Raw genomic sequence first — 24510 nt, forward strand, 5'->3', positions numbered from 1 at the left:
TTCTGTTACCATCTTGCTCTTCACTCACTCACTCACCTTGAAGATCAAATGCCTCCTTTACTCACCTCAGAAGACACAAGACTCCTGGCTGTCTGCCGATGTGGAGAGCAATATGAAATAAACTGGGCCACTGTTTGCCTGTCCCGTTTAAGGCGAATCAGTAGGCAGCAAATCCCATGGTTTTCAGAGAGAACCTCTCTTATGCAGTGTCTCAACAGAAAGCATTTTCCCTCAGTCTAGCACCAGCAGCATTTCATCTCTACCACTGTGCTGTGCATTACCAGCAAGAGAGACTGGGACAACTAGATGAAGACCTAAGCTAAATAGAATTACAGGTCCAATTCTGCAGAGGGTCTATTGAAGTAATTTCATTTGTTCATTTTGAAAACTTGGTTATTGTGCCTGGGAATTCACACCACAAAACGAGCTTGAAGTACATTTAAGATTCTTTTCACTTTTCTATAGCTGCCTATATTGCTACTGAAATTTTCTTTGATGCTGGAAGAGAAGGAAACTACTGTACAGTTCACAAATCGAATCCAGTTGGATTTCTTACCTGTAGGAGTGAGGTGCCTCCAGGTGATGACAGGCTCAGGACGCCCATTTGCCATGCAAACCAGGGTCACATTGCTGCCCTCATTCACGGTGATGTCCGAGGAGATATTGGAGATCTTTGGTGGAACTGTGAAGACAAAAGAAAGTTTGACCTTATTAGAAGCAGAATTATGGAGGGCAGCTTGCCTGGCTTGTTAATCTACTTACCTATTAACCAGAGCCAGCCACAAACTCATCTCACAGGCTGCACCCCTCTCACTTCTACCTGAGTTTCTCAAATAACATCAGAATAGTATGTACTAGTGTGTAGTTTGTATTTCAAGGGTCCACAGGTAGAAATTCCCTGTGCTGCAACTGCAAAGCTTCATGTTTGGACAAGTTTGAGGGCCTTCATCAAATGACTTCTCAGAACTTGCTTGCCTGCCTCAAGGCTGCATGGAAGGGGTCAGCAGGCTGCAAGTATCATCCCAGCTAATTTTTACACTCCCGCGAGTCCCAGATGGAGTTTTGCACTCTCCTTCAGGATGCCAGGCTTCAAGGCACTGACTCGGAGGGTATATTAGTTATTTTATGACATCTTTCAGCCAAGAGGGATTCCCCATGGCCTACCTGCAGTAGGCAGCTTCTGGATGACTGCACCACACATGGCAAAAAACAAAAGGCACAGTAGAGTCTTTAAGATTCACAAGATCAGCCATGACTTGGATATTTAAGATCCTTGAAAACTTTCCAAGCTGAGTTTGTGTCAGGGCACCAGAGTGGCAATGAATTGGGACCTAACAGGCACTTCCAGGTATGGATTGTGCCAGCTGTTGCAGTCTTTCCCCTCTCACTTCCACGTCTTGCTTCTGTGCTTCACACCCCATGTCAGGTGGTGAAGGATTTTCACTAAAAAGGAATCCTCTAATTTATTTTTTTAATATATTTTCAGCTTCCAAATTTGCGTTTCATGAGGAAAGAAACAATATAATTTTCTGCTTTGCTTACCACAGAGTAAACAGATAGCAGCTTCCCCTTCCCCCTCCCTGGCAAGAGTGGCTGATGGTCCTTTCGAGGCAAAACTGCTCATAAGCTAGGTGGGGAAAAGGAAATGAAGCCTGAAGAGAGCTCCTCACTACTTCCAGCTGTGTTGCTGGATTCACAGCATGTTGTTTACAACCCACAGCTCATTAGCCCCTCTCTGTAGGCCCCAAACTCACAGACAACCCTTGAGTATCTATGACCCTCGGACCCCCTGGAAGGAAGAGGACCTGTCGAGCAAAGTGAGGCAGACATCTACTTTCCAACAGGCTCACTCAGCCAGGCAAGGAGGGATTTAAGCCAGGCACATTGGGAAAGGATTGCTGTGATCTGTGGAGAAGTGACAATGCAGAGGGCAGTGAGGGAGCAGCTGGGGGGCAGCACAATAGGGAAGGCTTTTGCACGCCTCGTGAAAACAGGACAGCTGGGGGCCCACCTCAAATGCCTGTGCCAGTGCAAGTATCATGGTGGAAAAACAGGAGGAATCAGATGTTCACGCAGACTCACAGTGCGATGTGTGTGAAAAACCATTGGGATGACAGAGCTGGGGTGACACAGCTCCTAGGACTGGCCTGTAAGTTGGATACAGGTTTTCTAAGAAAGACAGGGTGGAAAGGAGAGGAAAAGAAATGCAAATCAGTGGCTAGTGTGTACCCAGCTCTGGCTGGTGAACTAGCTCAGATGTAAGGATCAGAGAGGATATCACAGTGCCACCCCTGTTCCTTGGTGTTTGTTACCAATCACTTGATTAAGAAGAGGCAATACTGCTTTAGACAGGTAGAATAAGCCTCACAATCACAGTCCCTCATTAGGGACCAACCACCTTGATATTTTCTGGAAGAGAGGAAGTGCTAGGCTCAAGCAGTCCAGGACACCTGGGGGTCCTTCAGGTTCCAGTGTGAGTTAGCTTTCTGCCCTTGCAGCAAAGACCAAGCATCCTGGGTTGTATTAGTAAGAGTGTAACCCCATAAGAGAAGGGAAGTGTCTAAAATCCTTTACATGGTGCTTGTTGGACAGCATCTCTGGAACTAGAACAGTTTTGGGCTCCCCAGTACAAGAAGGCCTTTGAGACACTGGAGCAAGTCCACTGGAAGGCTCCCAAGATGGTCAGAGGGCTATAGCACATGACTTCCCAGGAGAACCTAAGAGAGATGGGCCTGTTCAGTCTGAAGAAGAGAAGGCTGAGGGAGATCTTATTGCTCTTTGCAAAAGTGAGTGGGAATGTGCTGAAAAGACAGAGGCACGCTTTACTCAGAGGTGCACAGTGAACACTGAAAAGCAGCTAACATGAGCTGCGGTGTAGGGAAAATTCTGACTCAAAATGAGGAAAAAGCTTTTACTTTCAGAAAGTCAAGACAGGAACAGGCTCCTCAGGGAGGGGATGGAAACTCGCCCCTGCAGATATGGAAAACTCACCTCCTTTCTTTCCCATGAGATGAGAGGAACACCCTGTCCCATGGCTCATGACAGACCTGCACATTTTTCTAGCCAGCAGATCTGGAGGCTGGCAGAGCCCTGAAAGTTCTGGTGCCAAAATACAAACAGCTACTCTTACTTACTGGGAAAAGAGCAACTTTGAGGGCCACCTCAGACCTGATAGAAGACAAACATGCACAAGAGAGGACAGAGGGGCTTAGTCAGGGAAAGAACATCAGAGGCTGCTATTTCTGCAAGAGTTTTAGCCCAAGTGTTCTGTCAGGGGACACAGGGACAGTGACTTTGGAGCATCCTCAGCACAACTTCTCCATGACACATTGGCAAATCTGGGTAAGCAGAGCCTAAGGGGTAAAACCAGTGGCTAGACCACATTTTGGGAATGTTACTGTAACCTCAAGGGGTTAACATGTCCATGAGGAAAAAAGCCATGCAGCAAACCAAGAAGGACTAAACTGAAGCAGGACTAGCAGGAGAAGCTGTGGGCCGGTAGGAACTCCTAGTAGAATGGTGCAATTCCAGCCAAAAATTCTGAGGAAAGAGCAGCAAAAGCCACTACAGGGCAGCAGCAGAGCTCCAGCTGGGACGTGTATAAATGCCACTCTCCAAAGCCGTCAAGGCATTTTACTTCACAGAGGATCAAGTAAACTCAGCCAGTACAAGCAGCTCTGACCATGCCTACCGAATGTCCAAGAGGAAGAGCAGGTGTCCAGATGGTCATATCTGGCTTGCCACTTTTTCAGAAGAGGGTGAAAAGGACATCCAAGGCTGAAGTTCTGCTAGGAATATAATGGCTGGCTCCTTTCAGCTGCCACCTTTGTCAGAAGGCACTGAAAGGCTGAGACAAGGGGGAATAGGGCAGGAAATAATTTCCCTCTAAACTTAAAGCCTGGCTTGGCTTCATCTACTTAGAATCCAAAGCCAGTGGACAGTAATTTCACTCAGATAAAAAGTCAGAGACTTTTAATTTTCAGGGCATCAAGCCAGCATGTTAAAATGCCAAAACTGTCAGCACCAGCAACAGTTAGCATTGCCTCCTTGGCACTTGTCATTACTTTGCACACACCTTTTTAGGACAGCCTTAAAATGAGAAGCTTTGACCTTATTATTTTTCCCCATGTGTGGGTTGTATTATGTTTTCACAGGTCCCAGACTGCTGGAAGAAGGATTGCTGAGAATAAAACCTCCTGAGACCAGAATCTTTGGGGTGTCACAGCCTCCATTTGCCGCTCCTGTTCACCCTCAAGTGGAAAATTCTTTTGTGCTGAGCCTCACCGAACCATTAGCAGAGGTAAACCCACAAGCTGCAGCCCCATAGCAGGGCAAGTACTACAGCTAAACCGTGCTTCCAGGCATTTTCATATTCTGACTAACAGCTTTTCCTTTCAGAAAACCAGGCTGCTGCTGGAACCCTCTGGCTCCAAGGACCACGGGAAAGCACTGCTAGGGTCTCTGGTACTGCTAAAAAAGGTAAGACGGCCAGATTTTTCCCACTCCTTCAGTGTAAATCATATGGAGTATCCATTACAGTGTGCTTAGTATCCCCCTGGTTGGGGTGGGGAGCAGAACCAGTCATGAAAGGAAGCACACTCTTGTACCCCACTACTCCATCCCCAGAGAGAGAAGATGCCCCACCCACAGCAGGGACTGATTCTGGAGAGATGGGAATGAACAATGAGAAGAATGGCTTGAAACTCACACATTTGTGTCTTCTAACTTTCACATCTACAGGAAGAGGCTGATGCCAGCCCAGCAACTCATCTTCCATGCCACTGACAGTAAATGACAAATCCCAAAGTAACCAGTGGCCATCCTCCATGTGAGAAGCTCACATTGGAATAGAAGGAGAACTGCAAAGAGGAGTGAGACAAGGGCAGAGATATTGTAGGGTGTCCTGGACTGGGAGGGCTGCAGGGCAGGAGGGGTACAAGGTCAGAGCTGGTGTGGGAGATTTTAAGTCCCAAGAAAGATACAGTGACAGAGCTAGGTAGAACAGGCTCGTGCAGAAACAGCTTGCACTGAGCCTGTTCTAGTTAATTGCCATCAATCCTTCACTTCATGACAACTGCAACTCACATTAATTTAAATAATAAGAAAGACTGAGACATGAAAAATAGATCATGCTCCCCCAGCACAATCACTGTTGCTCTCCAGATGAAAGCAGGTGATTTGTTTCCACAAAAACACCCGCTATAGCAGTTATTACAGACCAGGGGCTGCATACGGGAGGCAGCAAGGAAACCACAAACAAGCAAACACACAAACATCTGCTGCTGTTATCCTTGCCTTTTATGACCAAAGCCCTTCAGAGCTCAAAACTCCTCCTGAGATATTACCTGGGATGGTGTGGGTGGGCTGGATCAGTGTTCTGATTCAAGGCTATGGAAGGAGGCAAGGAGCAGTGCTACTCCACTAATGTGAGTAAATGAGTGAGTCCATAGGTTAAGAGACAAGAGTTTCCATGAGGGAGGTCATCTCCTTAGTACCTTTCCAGGAGTGCAATGGGGGATGGAACAAGAAAGCATCAAGGGCACCCTTGCAACAGCACCGCTTCTAGAGATCTTTTCCTAATGCTGAACCTGACCTATGCCACAGCTTCCAAAGAGTTCAGATCCCTGCCTTTTGATCAGAGCACCTAGACTCAGCACAGGCACACAGTGGCAGGAGTGGGAAACGCTGCTTAGCAGAACTGGTACAAGGGGTACTTAGAGGCTGGGGCCAGCAGTTCCTGGCTCCTGCACTGATGGCACTCTGCTTTAATGATGCTTCTCATGACACCTCAGTGCAGCAGAAAGATGGGTTTGTGACAAAAGGGCAGGAAGCACAGGACTAGGAATTCAGCTCGGGTATTACAGAATAAAACAGGCAAACAGAGGGACAGTGGGCACCTAGCTGGAAAACTCTGAGCCATGTGAATGCACACACATGAAATTCAGTCACATGCCTGGACTCTTCCCCCTGGGTAAACAGTGCCCTGCATCTAAGACCTTTGGATGGAGCTTTCCACTGTGGGGCAGCTACTCCCCAGTCTCCAGTTCCAAGACTCTTCAACAGTTACAATATTTGGCCAATAAGTCACAAAATACATTAAAAAAATACAGCCCTTATTCCCAGTCTACAGACCTATAATACAGCAAAAGCTATTTAATACCTCCAAGACACAGATGCAAACAGTATTGAAACTGCCTAAGAAAGCCCATAAGCTTCATTTAAGTGGTCTAAGTGCTTGTCCGAAAAAGGGCACCTTGGATACAAATGGAAAAAGTCTCAATCCCTTCCATATATCCTCATTAGTTGCTTCCTCCAGCCTATTTCATGCCTCTCTATTGGTAAGTAGGACCCCCATCTGGATAAAATTAAGAGTCCCACCCACTAATACATAGGAGTCACCAGCTCTCAGGGCGAAAAAAAAGAAAACATCAGGACTTCTCTCCAAAGTCAAAGGAACTTTGCAGCCACTAAAACCCTCCCCAGGTGCCTATCAATTAGCCTTGAGAGTTCTTATTTCCTTGTCCCCAGATCCCAATTAACAGCACTTTATAACAAATGCTAATAAGCCCCAAGGCAGAGGTAGGGGGGATGCTGACCATCATATGGTCCTTCAGTGCTTTAGAACAGCCACCTTGCTCACCACAATTAGGGGTCCTTTCCTGGGGCAATTAATTGACAGCAAATTGGCCTCATTAGTCATTGTTTAGGTAAAGTGTTTAGCAGTAAAAAGAGAACCTGAAGAAGGGTCTGAGCTGCTAAACGCAACTAAATGGTTTAATTTCCCTCTTATGCGTGCAGCAGGCTAATCACAGCTCTTTACAGCAGTAACAAGAAACAGCTTGTTGATGCTAAAGTCCGCAAAGGGAGCAAGCTGAGGGGTGGAAAGTAAAATCCAGACACCCTTTGGGATGCAGCGTGGTAATGTTTCTGAAGCATTCTACAGAAGAAAGGCGACATCAGACCCAAGATGTGTTTTTTACGGTCTGATTCACGCTACCGCCTCAGCCAGAGGGAGACAAAGCTGTCAGCAGAGCGAGAGGGCAGAGAGGGAAGTTGTTGAACTTCATTAAAGAGAGTGGTCTCTGAAAGAGCCTTCTGACCTTCCACTCTGCTAGGCTTGTTTCACTCTGCCGAGGCCTCGGTCAGCATTAAAGCTTCTGTGAAGTAGAGGCAAATGCTGAAAGCTTGGTTTTGTTTTTAAATCCCCTGGGAACCAAAAACCTCTCAAAATACGATACGGAGTTTTCACAAGGTGTAAAAATTCCCTCTTTATGTTGTCTGAAAGGGAGTGCCTCATCATGTGACCTTTAGAGAAGAGTCTATGACAGCCAGAGCATGGAAACCACTTTAAAAGATCTGCAGTTCCCAACCCATAGTGTGCTCCCACACTGCTGGGGCTGGTTTCCATCAAGCATCTCTGCTGCTGCCAAGAGAGGCCAGGCAGAAGGAGGCACAGGGGCTGCTAGCTTGGGCCTTGCATCTTGGTGAACTCCCCCCATGATGCAGCTGAGCCTCACCTGCTGAGACACCAGGCAGGAAATTAGTTAAAATCCAGATGGGACTGTGCATATCGCACTGCCTGGGAGCAGAGAAGCAGACAGGATCCTGTAAATCAAAGCCATGTGCAAAGCTACCCATGAGGTGGGTAGCATGTCAGAATGCACTGCACTGGAGAGTAAGAGCTTACAAGCCGAAATATTTTTTCTAAAGGAATGCTCTGCCTCATCCAATATGTAGTTAAGTGTCTGGACTGTTTTTCCACATAACGTTGTAAGGGAAGCCCTTCCAGTACATTCTTTCTTTCTTTCTTAGCAGAGAGCAGCACAGTGTGTGAACGTGTTGCACTGTCCCATTCCTGAACTGCTGGAAAAATCAGCACAGAACTGGGCTCAATTCCTTACACTCATTCTCACTGATTTTTAATTTTATAAACTTGCCTCCATGAAATTTTCAGGAGAGAAATTATTTAGCTTCCACACTAAGTGAAACACAGAAAAGAACATCTTAAATCTCAAGCCAGCCTTGTTTTCCAGTGCACTAAGGTGACAGTGTAGGTCAGGGTTAAAAGCAGTCCCATTCCTGTTCGTAGCCCAGCACCTCCACTTCAAAACTGGATGGCAGCCTCGCACTCCAAAGCAGTTCCAGCTCTGAGCCTGAGCTCCAGCTTTTCCCCAGTGCTGATTGTATTTCACTCACACCTGGCTTTTTGGTGTGCCCTCACCTAGCACAGGTTTACAGAACCCACATTTCTGGATCCTGATGCAGTCCAGGAGAGCAGGTTCTCAGTTATGTGCTCAGCATGTAAATGAAAGCACAAAACACAAGCCGGGCATATGCCCAGTATCCTCTTATCACCAGATTTGCACCTCTGCATATGAAGTTCTTTGCTACAAACCTTCCCTTTCTTTTCTGTTAACACACTGAATTTATGCCACTCATCCGCGGTTGCTGTCTTTAAAGCACTGCTCTGTGCATTTGCTGTTTGTGTTGCTACGGTTCTTTCCGCTTGTAAAACTGACTTCAAGAGCTTTATGGCTAACCCTCCTAGAGGAGCCTGCTGTGACAACACAGCCTTCCTCACAGGACATGTGTAAACAACAACAGAAGTGCTTGCCATGCTAATCCCCAGGGATTAACTCTTGGAATGCCACCTAATCCCAAACATTTTAAGGACTGCAGATGTACACAGCTTTTAGTCTTTGTTTGAAGTGTGTTTACATATTCCCTTAGACTGTTCTTTTTAAATCTGGTAAGTATTTACTTGTGGGACTGAAACAATACAAAATCTCTCTTTCTGCAGACATATTCAGCCATCCTGGAAGAGAAACCCTGTGAGAAAAGCTGTCCTTAGTGTCCAGGTCCTCCAAAGACTTTTCTGAGAATTTTCTTACAAAGAACTTTTTCACAGAAACATTAAGCAGGTTAGATGTATATGGCATGCAGCTTAATCCTAATATGCAGCCTTTTTAGGGACAGAATCAGAGCCAAGGAAGCTTCTCCTTTGATGCTAATGACCTTTGGACAACTCCTTAAACAGCAAGAGTGGGTGACGGCTTCAAGGAAATGCTGCAGCCAGAACAGGGATGCTTTATTAGCCAGTTGAGGGAAAAAAAATCAAGATTATGGGTTTTTAATTGAGTCCCAGCAGCCCTTGGCTCCTGCCTGTTAACTCTTTATTTGGAATATAGACTAGGGAGCACTGGCTGTGTATGAGGAGAAAAAAAATAACAGAGAAAAGCCTATGTCATTCCAGGGCAAGAGGTACAGGTCCAGAGTAGGTCCTGATTAGGCAAGTGGGGGAGAAAGTTAATTTCAGCTAATACCTCACTCTGGATGGAAAAAACAGAGCAATTTTTTTTTTTAATTTGTTTGTTTTCAGATCTCTTTCAGAGCTGTTGCTTATATTCAGCTCATTAGGGGCAGAGTACAACCAACAGAACAACCATCATGAACCACAGATGAGCATCCACATAGAGGCTGAGAGAAAAAGCCATCTCTCTCCAAAAGCTGTTCTCAGATTCCTTTGACTGCCCATGGTTTATCCCACATCCTCTTCAACAAGCCACAGGGTGATAAATATGACTCTCAAAGTCTCATGCATACCACATACCCAAGGATCTGGCTCAGTTTCAACTGAGGCAGCTTCTCAGTGATAAGCCTTTCACTCAAATCAAATGCATGTGGTACACGTAGAATTTTTTTTTATTAGCAAGCTTTCTTTCTTACATATTAAAGTGAACAAAATGGAGCAGGACAGCTTGCTATAAGCACCTTTCAAGATTGCTTTCAGGTTTCTAGAGGAGCAGAAACCTATGGCAGCACTTTGGAAATGCTGGGTTTGCTTTCAGTCAAAGGTATAAAGAAGAAAGAGAATAATCCCATACTGGGACCTTTACACAGAATTACAGAATGTCTTGGGTTGGAAGGGATATTAAATCTAAAATCATCTAGTTCCAACTCCCCTGCTGTGGGCAGGGACATCTTTTACTAGATCAGGTTGCTCAGAGCTTCATCTAACCTGGCTTTGAACACTTCCAAGAATGTGGCATCCACATCTCTGGGCAACCTATTCCAGTGCCTCACCACTCTCATAGTGAAGAATTTCTTCCTAACACCTAATCTAAACCTGCCCTCTTTCAGTTTGAAGCCATTTCCTCAACCTGTCACTACAAGTTCTTGTCAATATTCTCCTCCATCTTTCTTGCAAGATTCCTTCAGCTACTGGAAATCACACAGAATCAAATTAGGTCTCCTTGAAGCCTTCTGTTCTTCAGGCTGAACAACCACAATTCTCTCAGCCTTTCCTTGTAGAAGAGATGCTCCACCCCTCTAATCACCTTGGTATCCCTCCTCTGGATTTAATCCAACAGGTCCATGCTCTTCCTGTGCTGGGGACCCCAGAGCTGTAGGCAACACTCCAGGTGAGGGTCTCAGAGAGCAAAGTAGAGGGGCAGAATCCTCTCTCTTGCCCTGCTGGCCACACTGCTTTGGATGCAGCCCAGGATACAACTGGCTTTCTGGGATAAAGGAACACATTGCAGGATTGCACTGTCATGATTTCTGGATCAAGATCCAGATCTGGATCCAGTTCCAGAGATGTTGGTTTTTCCCACCACACACAGTTATGAAATGCCAATTGTGAGAGCTTCACTTGCTAGCCATTGTTGAGCTTGGTGATAGTTGCAGCAGCCTCATTTCTAATGGCTAGGGTGTTATCATCAGCCATCTGAGAGGGGAAAGCCAGAGTTCAAGGCAAAGGATCCCTCCTGCCAGAAATGCTCATCTGCACAAGTCTGGTCCAGCGGAAAAGAGGAAAAAAACAAATGCAGTACTCCTGAAGTAAAGGCATCTTTGAACAAAGTAGGCATCTGGCTAGAGCTGAGATGTGATTGTGGTGGTCTCCTTCCCACAAAGCAACCAAGAGCCAAGCTTTCCTGAGAAGGACAGTTTCTTCTGTTGGAGCTTCCCTGCCAAAAGAGAGTGCTTTGTTTTGGTTCAGCCTCATGCAAGAGCACCTTAGCGTCTTGAAATTTTCCTACTGCTTCCCTTTCCAAGCTTTGCTGTGTGGTAAAGATGTGCTGCATCTCAAAGACAGCCTCAAAGGGAGGGAAGGGATAAAGCCCAAGAGCTTCCCTCTGTAAACATATGACATTGAATTGGTGCCATTTCAATTAAAGGAGAATCTGTCCCAGTCTGCCAGGAATGAGGCTTATTCCTTGTAGTCTGCAGCTTTACTAGGACACATAAAAACACTGTCTTCTTCCCCCAGAGTGGTTCAAGGCTGTCCTCTTCAAAGTTAATGGTTTGCTGGTCTCTTAGTGATACAAACTGAAGGAATCACAGAATGGATAAGGTTGAAAGGGTCACAGTGGGTCATCTGGTCCAACCTCCCTGCTCAAGTATCATCCTAGACTACACTGTCCATTCAGGAGGAAGAAGTTACATCCAGAAGGGTTGCCAGCACCTTTGTGTTTAGTGGGACAACATCTTCACAGACAACTTTCATCTAAGGTTCTGCAAGCAAATACTTGCCACCCCAGAAATCCAGTGGTACCGGCTGCAGAGCAGGAACGAGGTATCTCCTCTGATTTTCAACAAAGGACACAAACAAAAAAACTGCAAACACTTCCACTGCAGTAGGGAATCAAAAACTAAGTCCAATGAAAAACACAAGCCATGCCTCTCTACTGTGACAGCACATCCACATCTGAGCCCCTGTAAAAGCACAGTTATCATGATAAGCAACACTACTAAAAATCTGAAGGAATCACTCAGGTGGTCTGGTACTCCACATCCAGTAATTGTACTACACACTTGTGATTCACCTTTCTAAGGCTCAGTTCTTCTTCTCACTATTAGGGAACTATTGCGTGAAAGATATATGGCATCCCCAGAGACTGGTACCCTACTGGTGTCACAAGTGGTATGATGCCTCATCCATCAACAGCTTCAACAGCTGAGTAGGAAGGTAAGAGAAGAATATCTACAAAGCCTCAGACTGTTCTTTATGAGGAATTAACATGCTGAAAAGTTCCTTTGCTGAACAAAAAGGGCAAATGCAAGGCAGATGAATCAGGCTTGATGCTTCACTGCTGGTATAAATTAAAGAGAACACAAAATACTCTTTTACACGAAAGGAAATGCAAAGAAGGAGAGAATCAGCCCTGTGGTTCATAAACCCAAGGTAAAAAGCTGGCCCCTCAAAATGCTGTGCAATCTGTACAGGAGTAGAAACGTAATCAATATAGTTAGGGATACTGATGAAAGATAAGGATACACTCATACACTTTCCTTTCTGATGGTCACGATATACTGGAGTCTGCAGAAATTATTTCCCCAAAGTACAAAGAGTGATAAAAAATACAAAGAAACTTTGCATCAGAACACAATTCTGAAAACTCTGCCAAAGCCTGAAGAAAAGCAGAGATATAGCTGAGATGGCATCACACGATGGATCAACCTGCCACTGGATTGGGCGCAGACACTCATGACAAATGGGCACAAGGGATGCAGCACAAATACAGTGTGACACTATATCCTGGGCATATGCTTGATGTATGGAGGATTAAATGCCACACACACACTGTCCTGGGCAGATTGTATCTAGTGCTGACAGATACCTGAGGGATCTGTCTCTTCCTTTATACACTTTGGCAATTGCCATGCCAACAAAGGATTATGGGACTGGGGGGGGGGGGGGGGTGAGAAGGAACGATCATTTGCTACTCTGTTTAAAAGAGACTTTATCCTCTGGGGGAATTTTGTCAAGATGTTGGATTTCTTCTTAAATGATATTTCTACCTGCCTATACACATTGAGGTTGATGGGCTTTTCTTCTTTCTTCTGTCCCTCTAGCACAACACCTCATTCTTCTGGAGTCCCAAACAGCCTTATAGCAAATGTGGTGTCCCTGAGTCGTTTGAATACTGCAGCCCTCAGCCCTTGCCTCCATGCAAGCTGCAAAGGCAAGAAAACAGCCAACATGCTGTAAATACCAATTCCTCTCCCTCTGTGGCGAGCCCTCTGATTGACGTCTCCGTTCGTCGAGAGAGACAGACTGTCTTGAGTGTGAGATAGCTAACTATCACCTGGGGAGGTGATTAGAGGGGGAAGGAGGGAGAGAGAGGGACACAGCCAGACAGACAGAAAGGCAAAGAAAGACAGACAGAAAGGAGAGTTGAGGAGGGGGAAAGAGGAAAGGACTGACAGTGGGAAAGTGTAGTGCAGATGCGAGAAAGACAGTAACGCTTGATGAATTAAGTTGTCAACTTTGGCATCACCTGTGTACCTTGTCATGCCAATAAATTCATTGAAGCTGAACCTGCATCGTGAGTCAAGAGTGAGAGAGTGCTGATGGAAGGAAGAAATAACAACCCATTTAAAGACTCAGAGCAATTTATGAGTTACCTCAGGAGGGAAGTAGTGACAATGGGGAAGGAGAGGTGCTTCCCCCATCATGCTGGGCAGGGAAGCTTGTTTTGGATTCAAGCTGTCCACCCAGTCACACTGAAAACAAGAAAGAGATAGGGACAGAGACATGGTTCAAGAAAGAGAAAGGCAGTGGAGAGGCTTGCTGGAGCCCAAGGGGAACAGGGCAGGCACGTGCCTTGGCATATGTGCCTCAGGAAATCGCCTGAGATGCTGAGGGAAGACGTTGAGAACAAGAAGCTGGGTACCCCACTGTGAAAGGATACAAAGGGGGTAGAGCACAGTCAGCGCCACAGCACCGAGGGAATGTGAAGGAAAGTGAAGGAAAGCAGAGCACAGCTCTGGCACAGAGGGGTGACTGTGCTGGAAAGCCAGGAGGGACACAAAGTCCTCTGATGACTCTGAAGTCGGAAGCATGGCACTGAAGTGCAAATAGCTTTGACGGTCTGTACCAGGGAAGTACCGCACCAAGGTGGTTTCCTGCGCAGCTAAGGAGATCCTCACTAACTTTTTAAAGATTCTGTGTATGTCTTAAAAGAGGAGCTCACAGGCTCCTTCCACTCCCAGACCAGCCAAGTCTGCTGAGTGTGACTGAGGAATAGGAAACCAATGGTACAATGCCCTCACCCAATACATTTTTTCTCCTCCTGCAACTACAGCTTCCCAAACTGAACAGTATCTGACCCAATTGTTTGAGAAATGCATCTGCCTCTTTACTCCTTTCCTTTCTTTCATCCAGCTCACCATTTCCCACAGAGGAGCTTTTGCAACCCTTGTTCTCACAGATGACGGTCAGCTTCTAACAAAAACTCTCTTATCAGCCACAGGGACTAAGAGTGGCAGAGGCTGATTTCCAAAGCAACCTGAGACCCCTCTGTGACCTCATTTGTAGCCATCCAAAGATGTTTACATTCATGTGACAAGACCTGTTCACTGACCCTTACAATGAGCCGATCTCAACCAAGCACCAGGCACAGCACCAGAAAAGAAAAGGACACCACCTGCTCTGAGATTCATTCCTCCCATGGCCTCTGCTGCTGCATGTTACACTGAAGCCCCAAGCTTGCACGGAGGGGAGGGAAGGAAGGAGAAAGGAAAAAAAGCTAGATTTTTCCCTCAGGAAGAAGTATTGGTGGAATTTCCTTCATTCAGGAAGAAATTCTGACTCAGCCACACAAGTAGAAAAGCTAGTGTTTTCAGCCTGAGTGAAACACTGAGGATTTACAACTGTTCAGGGTATTTGGAAAGTTTGGATAGAAGCGTGTGTGCACATGCATAACATTTCACAAATCCATGCAGAGGAAATAACACATATGGCATAAAAAGAACTTATGTGGATATCTGTGTGCATACATAGAAAAACATAAACATACTTAGAATGTGCATATGTTTATAGTTAGATACATACTGATATATGCACATATACAAATACTGCCATTTGCTCCTGAAACCCCCAGCCTCTTTGAGAGCTCTTGTTTGGCTGCTGTTTTGCAAGCAGCCAGGCAGCCACGACACAGCTGTCCTGACTAGGGTCCCCTGAGCTGTGTGGTGCAGCTCTGCTGGCTGCGTTCAATTTGACATCAAATGAGAGCAGGGATCTCGCTGAGCCAAGTTCCGTTCTGATCTGACTTGTGCCCAGATCAGCTCAGCTGTACTGCCCTCGGGCTGTGGCACTGTATTAAAGTTGAGGGCAGCTTTAATCTGCTTCACCGTTTGCACAGTGGAGGCTGTGCTTGCCCTACTGGGAAATTACGAGCATGTCCCTCATTCAAGTAAAGTGGACATTTCTTTTCCAGGAGTTGTGATCTTTGTGTTCATGTAACTTAGTTTAAATGATCTGAGCTGGTGGCATCCAACCATTCTCATTCTTAGGGCATCTTGCAATTTCCAGGGGAAGGTATATGTAGTGGACAGGGAATGTAACTCTCCTAACAATAGGTTTGGTTGTCATGAAGTTCACAGACTTCCAGAGAGTTAGAGACTATGATGGTCTGATGGATTTTCACTTACTGTAGGGAAGAAAGAGAAAAGTCTCACAGTTCATAGTCTTCTTCTGTCAGGGGTATTGAGTGGATTATTGCCCCCTTTAGCAACAGGAATAGAAACACGGAGCTGCAGACACAGGGACCTTTTGCCACGTGTAGGGGCCTGTGGTACACTTAAGCATCCCTGTCTCCTTGAAAGATTACAGGGACGTCCTGCCCCACATGAAATCACTTCTAACCACACACATGCCCCCCATGGATATCATTGCTCCTGAAGGCACCCCACTGACTCTCGGCATTGCCTGGACATCCCTCCCACAACAGGACAATGGGACACACACGTAAATTTACATTCAGGGATTTACACACATGTGAATCCCCCAATGCCAGGATGTCAGCGTACAACACCTACACCATCAGTAGTGTCCTGGCACCTGGATGTTGGCCCTTGTGGCAGTGATCGCAGCTGTAGGAAGGCTGTGTTGCTTTTTATAAAATCTAATTTGTATATATGAGACCATGCAGAAGAAGAAGTACTAGCCAAGAACATTCTCCTCCTCAGAAAGCTTTTTAAAACCAACCATGACCAACTTGGTCCTGGAACTGCTGAGGATCCCAGGACACCTCAAAGGTAGCTTGCCTTTATCTGTGTCTACCCCAGAAACAGATACCAGTACGGTGTAAGGAAGTGTTTAGATCATGCTAGAGACTACAGAAAGGACAAATTACTTTTATTTGGAAAGACTGTTCAATTGAAGAGATACCAATTAATAAATAAATGAAAATAGGTGACATTCATTATGACATTTAAATGACTTCATGCCAAGTGTTTGTAAAAGTACCACGTGGTCTGGAAGAAGGCAATCAAAGAAAAAGGGCTTAGAAAAGCAGTGAGTAATGGTGACCCAATCCATTTAACTATTGACAAAACACAGGTGAGGAAATGTGCAGGACAAAAAAATCTCTACAAATCATCAGCTAATGGATTAAATGCATGGAGATGGAGTGCGAGATGGAAATTAACTGATCAATTCACTCAACAGCTGCTAATTATATGTGACAAGGCAGGCAGACTCCAGAAGTCTGTGGAGCTCAAAGGAAAACAGTGCTGGTAGAAAAATTTGAAGGCTGCCTCTTACCACTATGGGGTGTGACATTTGCCCCGGTGAGAGAATGTCACTGTCACTGAGTAACATTTAACTCTGCAAACGCTTGAAGTCTGCATTTCAAAAGCACGGAAAGCAGGGTTCTCTGTCACTGCTTTATAACGATTTGCAACATTAGGTATAAATATATGGTATCAAAATTACCATGCCAATCTAAACAAAATTAAATGTAATGCTATAATCAAAATGAAACCTTTTTGCCTCATTGCAGTTAAACATTTTGACATTAGTGAAATGAAACTGGAAAGTTAACATGATTTGTTGTGACAGTCATCTGTCCAAAATTTTTTTGTGTCCCCATGCTCCTGCAAAATGTTTTTATGCCAAAAGAACTGATCTTCTGATAGGAAGTAATCTCACATTTTCTGATCACTACTTTCACAGTTTTATTTTGAATTTTCATTAACAGTAATATTTTCCTGACCACTTCCATTTTGGCCTACACCATTTAGGAAATGATCACAGAGATATTGACTACTTTTTTTCTCCCCTTAGGCTTACACTTTGCATATATTGATCCCTTGGGACTCCTTTAAAGTCATGTCTTTGGAGAGTCAGCAGATTGTAGGATATATAGAAAATAAATAAATACTAATGATGAATTAATTGATCACCAGGGGAAGATTAGTACCAAAGTGTGATTTTTCTTTGAATGAGATCAGAATGGGAACCTCACTGGCATAATTTTCACCCTGCACTGCAGCATCGAGTTTTGAATCTGCTTTGGGAGTAAGGATAAGTGCTAAGCACATATACCAGCAGTTAAATTCTTAATTCTAAGGGGAATACCAGTTTGGCTTATAAATCTGGTGAAACTTCTATATAGGTATCTCAGGCCTGACACTATGGCACAAGCAATGTCATTACTGGAGATCATGAGACCTGAGCCAAGGCAGTCTTCCAGACTGATCACGCTAACAGTATTTATTATCTATCATCAAACCCCAACTCTGTAACTTGTGGGGGTCCAACATGTTCTATGCATGGCCTGTGATACTATTTTTAGACTGTTTTTAAAATTAATGGTTGAAGGGAATTCAGAGGATGCAATGTTTAATACAGTGCTTCATGAACTCCTGCTAACAAATTTAATTCAATCTGTTTTGGGTTAGGAGCACTGTCACGGATTGGCAATTGCCTGAAGAACCATAAACAAGGGATAATGACAAGGGGCAGCTAAGAGCAAAGGTGTAAGCAGGTGTAAGCAAGGTGCTGTAGGAACCATGAGAGGTCTGTTTTCATTTAACATCTTCATTAATGAGCCTGAGGAGTAGCTTGCTAATGAGTGGTGGATGATGCTCAACTGGGAGGTGCTGCAAACATCCATAAGGGCAGATAAACATAAAGGGGTACACAGGGATTATTCATAGGAGCAGAAAGAAAGTAATGGAACAATTTCATTATCTCTTCAGAAGAAAAACAAACAAACAAACAAAAGAGCTCATAGTAAGGAAAGATCATGGGGGTTGAAGAGACCCGTACATCCTTTTAGACAGAATGAGTACACAGCTTTGGATGAAATTTCTCAAAACACTGAAGAATGTAAAACAGTGGCTTGTCTAAACTCAAGACAAGAAGAAATCCTAAAACATCCAGGCACTCTATTGTGGAAATGTCATCTAAGGCTCAATCTCGAATACATCTGCACATCAGCCCATATCTACCTTCACAGACGGGTTCAAATATATCAATTAAGTAATGCTTCAAGTATAATGTGTCCCTCATTTAAAGGAAAATAAGCCGCACTGAAGAAGAGGGAAGGAGAACACTGAAATTCCAGTATTTCAGGATGCTTAACAGTAATGCTGAAGATGTCAACGGTGACAGAAGACTCCCTATGACCAAGACAAATGATATCGTAGAAAAATAAAGTTTCAGACAAAAAGATACCATGTGGTGGAGGAACAGTCCTCCTTGGTGTTGCTAAAAATAAATATTCAACAGCACAAGTTATTCTGCTGCAGCACTCAAAAGATGTGGAAACAAGCAGGAGAGGCATACCGTAGCTTGCTAAATCTGAATGGACAATACAGCAGCTCTTGCACAACATCGCACTGCAACATGAAAACCTGACTTGATCAAGGTTCCTTCCACACTATTCCACAATTTGGTGAAGCTTTCATCTGAGGCTGATCCATACCACTTGCTGTTAGTCAGAGAAGAATTTGGTATTTAACTCCCCAAGTAACCTGGAGCTCGAGTGTTCCCCCTACACTCCTGAAAGCCTGGCCAGAATTTGCTGTCCTTGCTGTAAATGCAGAAGGTCACAGGACTGCTTTTGAAGATATTAACTGTTTCATGGCTGTGAATCCTTGCAATTTTGCATTCCCATTACAAGACCATGATACTTAAAAGACTACCTTATCCCTTACAGCAGCTGTGCTCCCTGACATTTAGTACTTGTATTTTCAAAAAAAACCCCCAAAAAACTAAGGGAAGACAAACCAGAATGAGCATTCCAAAGAGAATAACTTATCAGGAATAAAAAGAAATAAGTAATTTCATCTGTCCTTTCTTCCCATCACCTGTGGTCCATCTGTGCCTACTCCAGCTCCTTAACTTAAGGTCTTTAAAACTTTACTGGGCAAAAAAGAAGCAGAAAATGTATGTACGTTAAAAAATGTATGCTTATGTATGCTAAAAAATTCTGAATGAACGGGGGTGTCAAGGGACAGAGAAGACAAGGAAGTTATCAAAAATAGAATATTCTACTGATTACAGCAGTTCAGAACCAGGCCCTGCCACTCATTTGCTCTTATTCTGGGCAAGCTTCCATGTGCCTTAGCTCACTGGGAGTTGCAATTTTTTTCTGTACCATTCCCTTTTTATCAGGTCAATTTTAACTGTAGACTCTATAGAGCAGAGACTTTCTCTCAGGCTTTGTTTGCAACCTTATACAGACTTACTAGAACCTCTGGTCAGTACAATAATTGTAATTGGAATAAGCAAAATGGAATTATGTTCCTTAGTCTGCAGCACAAAAATGCCAAATACAAAGTTTAAAATTTTTTTTTTTTTTTTTTTTTTTAAGTAAGAGCTAATTAAGGAATCTGAAGTATAAGCTCACTTGCAAAAGTATGGCTTTAACTCTGCATGGTGTTCATGGCAAAATGGCAAAATTATATACTAAACCCTCACAAAAAAAACAACAAAAAAACCCCACACCAACCAACCAACCAAAAAAAAAAAAAAAAAACCACAAAACCCAAAAACAACAAAAACCACTGAGCTTCAATAAAATGTGGCAACTCATCCTGAATTTTTTTTTTTCCCTCAGAAAATTATATTCAGGATGCATAAAATAACATTATTTTAGGGAGGTTAGGATGGTTCCCATTTTTAAAGTTGATGAAATGAAGAAAGAAGAAGAAATGGAGCCCAGAGAATTTAAGAGACTTGCTGAAAACCACAAAGGACATAAGTGTTTTTGTCAGGAGGCTTCATGCTTTCAATTTTGGGCTTAGATCCCAGGGTCACAGAGTCTGAGAAGAAGTACTTTTTGCACATTGAAAGTGTGACGCTATGAACCGAACGCTTTAACACTCACAGAGAATATCCAGTAACAAATTCAGAGCATAACCCAAGGGGCTGGATTTTAGACACATAAGCACTCCACAGGGCACCTGGCTGCACTAAGTGGACCTCTAGTTTTGATACCTAAGGTTTTCTTCTTCTTAAGCTAGATTTCCAATTGAGCAGTGCAGCTCTCCTTCTCCTGACAGGCAAACGTGCATTGTTCCATTTTCTGTCGACAGCAGAGGGTAGGAGGAGGCAGGAAAGGTTCAGATGACTTCCTGGACAAAGGAGGTTTGTAGCTGCAGCCTGATGAACATCGGAGATAAGAGCAGCAACAGCAAATTGGCCCCAGTGGGAATGGCAGCAGCAATCCCTTCACCTAAAGGCAAGCCAGCAATTTCGCTTGCAGTGCCCAGCGTCTGTCTGTCTGCTCCCACCACTGCCCTCCTGTCGCTGCCCCCATGCCCCCCACTCAAAGACCACCAGGTGTACCCAAGGCTTCTGCTCTGTTATGCGTAGCTTGAAAAAAAATTCCAGTCCTTTCTTTCTCCTGCTCTGTCTGAAGCCAGAGCTCTGACCCATATTGCACTGGATAACAAAATGGAGAAGAGGGTTTGGGTAGAGAGGCAGGATAAGGAGTACAGCACAGCAGCCATAGAGAACTGGGAAGAAGATAGATCAAATTCCCCGTCCACAACTGACTTGTAGACAAGCAATGGGCATCCCTGACATAACAAGGAGCAGTTCAACCACTCAAGATTTCTGACAGCATAAATTCAGCAGCAGTACCTGGGGAGCACTGTCCTCTCAAGGCAGCAGGGCTGCAGAGTTTGTTGACAAAGGGCTCTGTCCCAGCATCCCACATAGCTCCAAGGCTGGCTGAATGCCTGCAGTGTCTCCCAGCACACAACAAGTTAATAACAAGATTCTCAAAATTCTCTGCATGCTGTGAACCTCCTCCCTGAGCTTCTTTTTGTCCCAGCTCTCTTCCTTACTTTCCTGAGTCAGCACGGCTCATAGCACTCAGCTACAGGAAAAGGGCTTAATAGAATGGCTGGACAAAATTAAAGGGGCGTTATTAATTTGACAGGTGCTGCTGCCTTGTGTCATGTCCCAAGTTTGTCCTATAGCTGTGCTGATTATTTTCTCTCCTTGGATCAGGGACATTTCATTTATTAGCACTGAACTTCCCCCTCACTGCCTGCAGCCACTGCTGCTCTGATCTCCCCAATTCACTTTGCAATTAAATTTTGTCCTCTTGTGAAACGACTGTGCAGGAAAGGTCTTGCGTTTTGTTTTCTTTTTTTCCCCCTTGACCAAGTTCTTCTTGGTCAAAACAGCCTCTGGAAATCCTACCAGAATCCCAAACAGAGTAAAACTAGCTGGAAACAGTATAATATGAAAAGGAGTCTAGAAGCTGTAGCTTTATATACCTAAAATACTCATCTCAAAAGGGAAGAGGGAATGGGGACACTGGAGGCCACTAAGTCTTAGTTGTAGAGGCATAAATCTGATGGGACCATGGAGCTGCTGGAGATTTACAGGAAGGTGGCTCGGAAGGAGACCCTAGAGCTTTTGTGTTGGAAAATCTTGAGATGAGGAGCATCAAAATCATCACATCGTTTCCTTTACAAACACTGATGGGCAGGAAGACTGGGGAGCATGATTGCTCCAATTTAAGTGATTTACTTTACTGTCACTGCTGCTAACACTCTGTGGTTTGTTTGTTTGGTGTTGTGTTTTTTTTTTTTTTTTTTCCCCAGGAATCACATTAACAGCTATAAAACTGCAGATTTAAATGAACTCTGCTCAGGATCTGTTTTTGCTCCATAAAGCTCCACATGGCTTTTTGTTTCCTCTCACCCCACTCCTCCTCTACATACAATTCCCCAGAAACCTTCATGTCATAAATGATTCCTTTGCCCTTTTCCTTCTTGAAGTCAAATCTTCATGCCTCCCTTCTTTTTTGCCTTCTTTTCCCCAGAAACAAATACCACGTTTCTCTGGACAACTCATGCCAACCCATTCATTCATTCATTCATTTATTCCTAGGACTACCTGTTGGCACATATCAATATGACATTTCTGGTTTTGTGGAACTGGACAACCTTTCATAAGCCCTTGCTGTCTCACAAACTTTACTTAAATGCAAACATTTTTCTCTAGTCTTCCTTGCCATTCCCTAAATTCCCATTTTCTTTCCTATTGCTGAGTATGTCAAAGGCTGAAGATAGTTGAAGCGATATGACTCTTTCCTAGGAATGAATGCTTTTTTCCAGGACTGAGCTGGCCTGCACTGATGCCAATTACACCAGCTTTTTTATGGCTTCATTAATGCTAGAGTCACTATAAAGCATAGCATTGAAAGGCTGGACCAACCTTTTTAATTACACAGAGGTACAGATCATCATGCCTTTGTGAACTTGAGATGGGTTTTTCTGATCCTCCACTTCCCCAAGGCAGGGATAGCTCCCTAGGCTAGGCAGAACAGAATGAGGAAAGACTTGGGTAAAGCAGCTGGTGTAAGTTGCCTCTCTCTGGAGATCTCCATGTGAGAAGCTCAGAGCACTTTGGGCTGTTTTAAGTATGACAGCTGGCCAAGCAGCAAAGGTCAAGACAGCAAGGAAAGGAAAAAAAAAAAAAAAAAAAAAAAAAAAAAGGAGGAGAGAGCTCAGCATAAAGGATTTGTGGAGCATCACAGGATTTCTCTCCAGCACAATGATCTGGCCATTCCCAAAAGGCAGGGGGTCAAACTCTGCTCTTAAACATAGCAGCATGAACAGTGTTAAGCTCCCTGACTGCTGCATACTGCAATACTGAATAAGTGCTCAGGTGCTGCATTTGGAGACAAACCAAAGGAACAGAAGGGAAATGCTTTATGAACCAGTTGACAACTATTGATCTCTTAACAAGGGTAGGTAAGAGAAAAAAATCCAGGGTGCCTGACACCAGCTGCCTGGGAGAAGATGAGGGCACCAAAGGGCTGAGAAGCTTCTCAAACTGGTGGGTATCCCTAAGACACAAGAATATGGGTCCTCCTGAGTTGGGAGGGTGCATGAGAAGCAGCTGTATCCTAGAAGCCATAGGAAATGATGCTGCTTCTTCAAGTCACTGCTGTAGATGAGTTTGGCCAACCATAAGAGAGGTCTGTGATGTAAGATACTGGAACAGAAAGCAGTGCTGGGTGAACTCTCATTGCCATGGGCAATTCTCACTATTTCCATGAGGTGCAGCTCTCCCTCCCTCTTCCTGCTCTTCCCTACCTCCCTCCACTCAAGCTTGTCAGTGGGGAATAGCCAAGGGTTGTAGGAGTTCTTAATAAAGAGACTGTCTGACAAAGGAATGAATGGCATGGGGCATCTCTTTGCTCTTGCACCTCGTCTAACTAACCTTCCAGCTTCCCTTTTCATACTCATCTTGAGTTCACCTCCAATTTTTGCCCCTCAGCCCTTAAAGCAAGAGGAGGACCAGGTTTCCCCCAGCTTTGAAGCAGAGCCACAGGATGGGAAGAAGCCTTGGCACCAGAGGACCGCTGTACAAACCCTGACACCAGGTCTGGGGGAAAAAACTGGGGCGCTTGACACAGATGTTTCCTGCTGCTACTGTTCTGTGTCCCCTCTGCCAACAATCTCAGTTGCCTTATTAACTATTCCCAACAGCTCCACTCTCTGTGTGCATGCTTGTTTGGGTAATTCTTGTTTCCTCCCATTTAGCGCATAGGAAAAAAAGCATTAGCGACAGTCTTGGTTTCAAATGAACCTTATTAATGCTCAAATCTGCAAGGAACTGTGGGATAATTTTGATAAATGTGGCTGGGAAGCCTGGCTGACAGAACCTAGTGCAATGCTGGTGTGTGTTCACAGCCCATCACCACACACACAGAAGGGGGCAAGAGGTGGGCACAGCATGGGGCTGGGGGTGAGCCAGGCAGGAGAGATGGCAGAGGCAGGGGGTCTGTTCAACAGGACAGCTACAATGCTGGAGGATAGGCTCCTCAAAAGATCAGGAGAAAAAAACAGGCTTAGTGATATGTGAATGGTGAGAGAAAAAGAAAAACAAGATGCAGTTTGAAAAACAAAAAAAACCCAAAAAACAGACTGGAAAAACTAGAGAAACATCATTTGAAACACAGACACTTGACTGTGGAGAGGGGAGAAGAAAGCCAGGAAACTGATAGCAAAATAGAGTTAAAGGTGACTCAAGGCAGGAAATCAGACACAAGCTTACAGAGAAATGAAAAAGGCTCGAGTGAGACCAAATGTAGCTAGGCCACAGTTCAGCAGAGCACACAAATTATTTGAAGGCACTTCCTTTGGTCGATGTACTTACTCACTTAAAGTAAATACTTCTGTGGTTCACTGATTGGCAACCTCATGCAGCAACATCTTACAAGAAATGTATTGTAAAACGAGAGG

General features: G+C 44.5%; 1 protein-coding gene across 5 annotated transcripts in view; it reads right to left on the bottom strand.

Moving 5' to 3' along the window:
- LSAMP (limbic system associated membrane protein) overlaps positions 1–24510 on the bottom strand; it is a 993127-nt gene that overhangs the window by 112997 nt on the left and 855620 nt on the right. For all 5 annotated transcript variants that reach the window (XM_066175262.1, XM_066175261.1, XM_066175259.1 and 2 more), the window contains one exon: positions 557–682. In XM_066175262.1, the coding sequence (XP_066031359.1) occupies positions 557–682 (126 nt within the window). The remainder of the gene's footprint in view (positions 1–556; positions 683–24510) is intronic.

Source organism: Chamaea fasciata, unplaced genomic scaffold (assembly GCF_029207755.1).
Source record: "Chamaea fasciata isolate MVZ Bird 193981 ecotype frontalis unplaced genomic scaffold, bChaFas1.0.hap1 SCAF_2, whole genome shotgun sequence".
Lineage (NCBI taxonomy): Eukaryota > Metazoa > Chordata > Aves > Passeriformes > Sylviidae > Chamaea > Chamaea fasciata.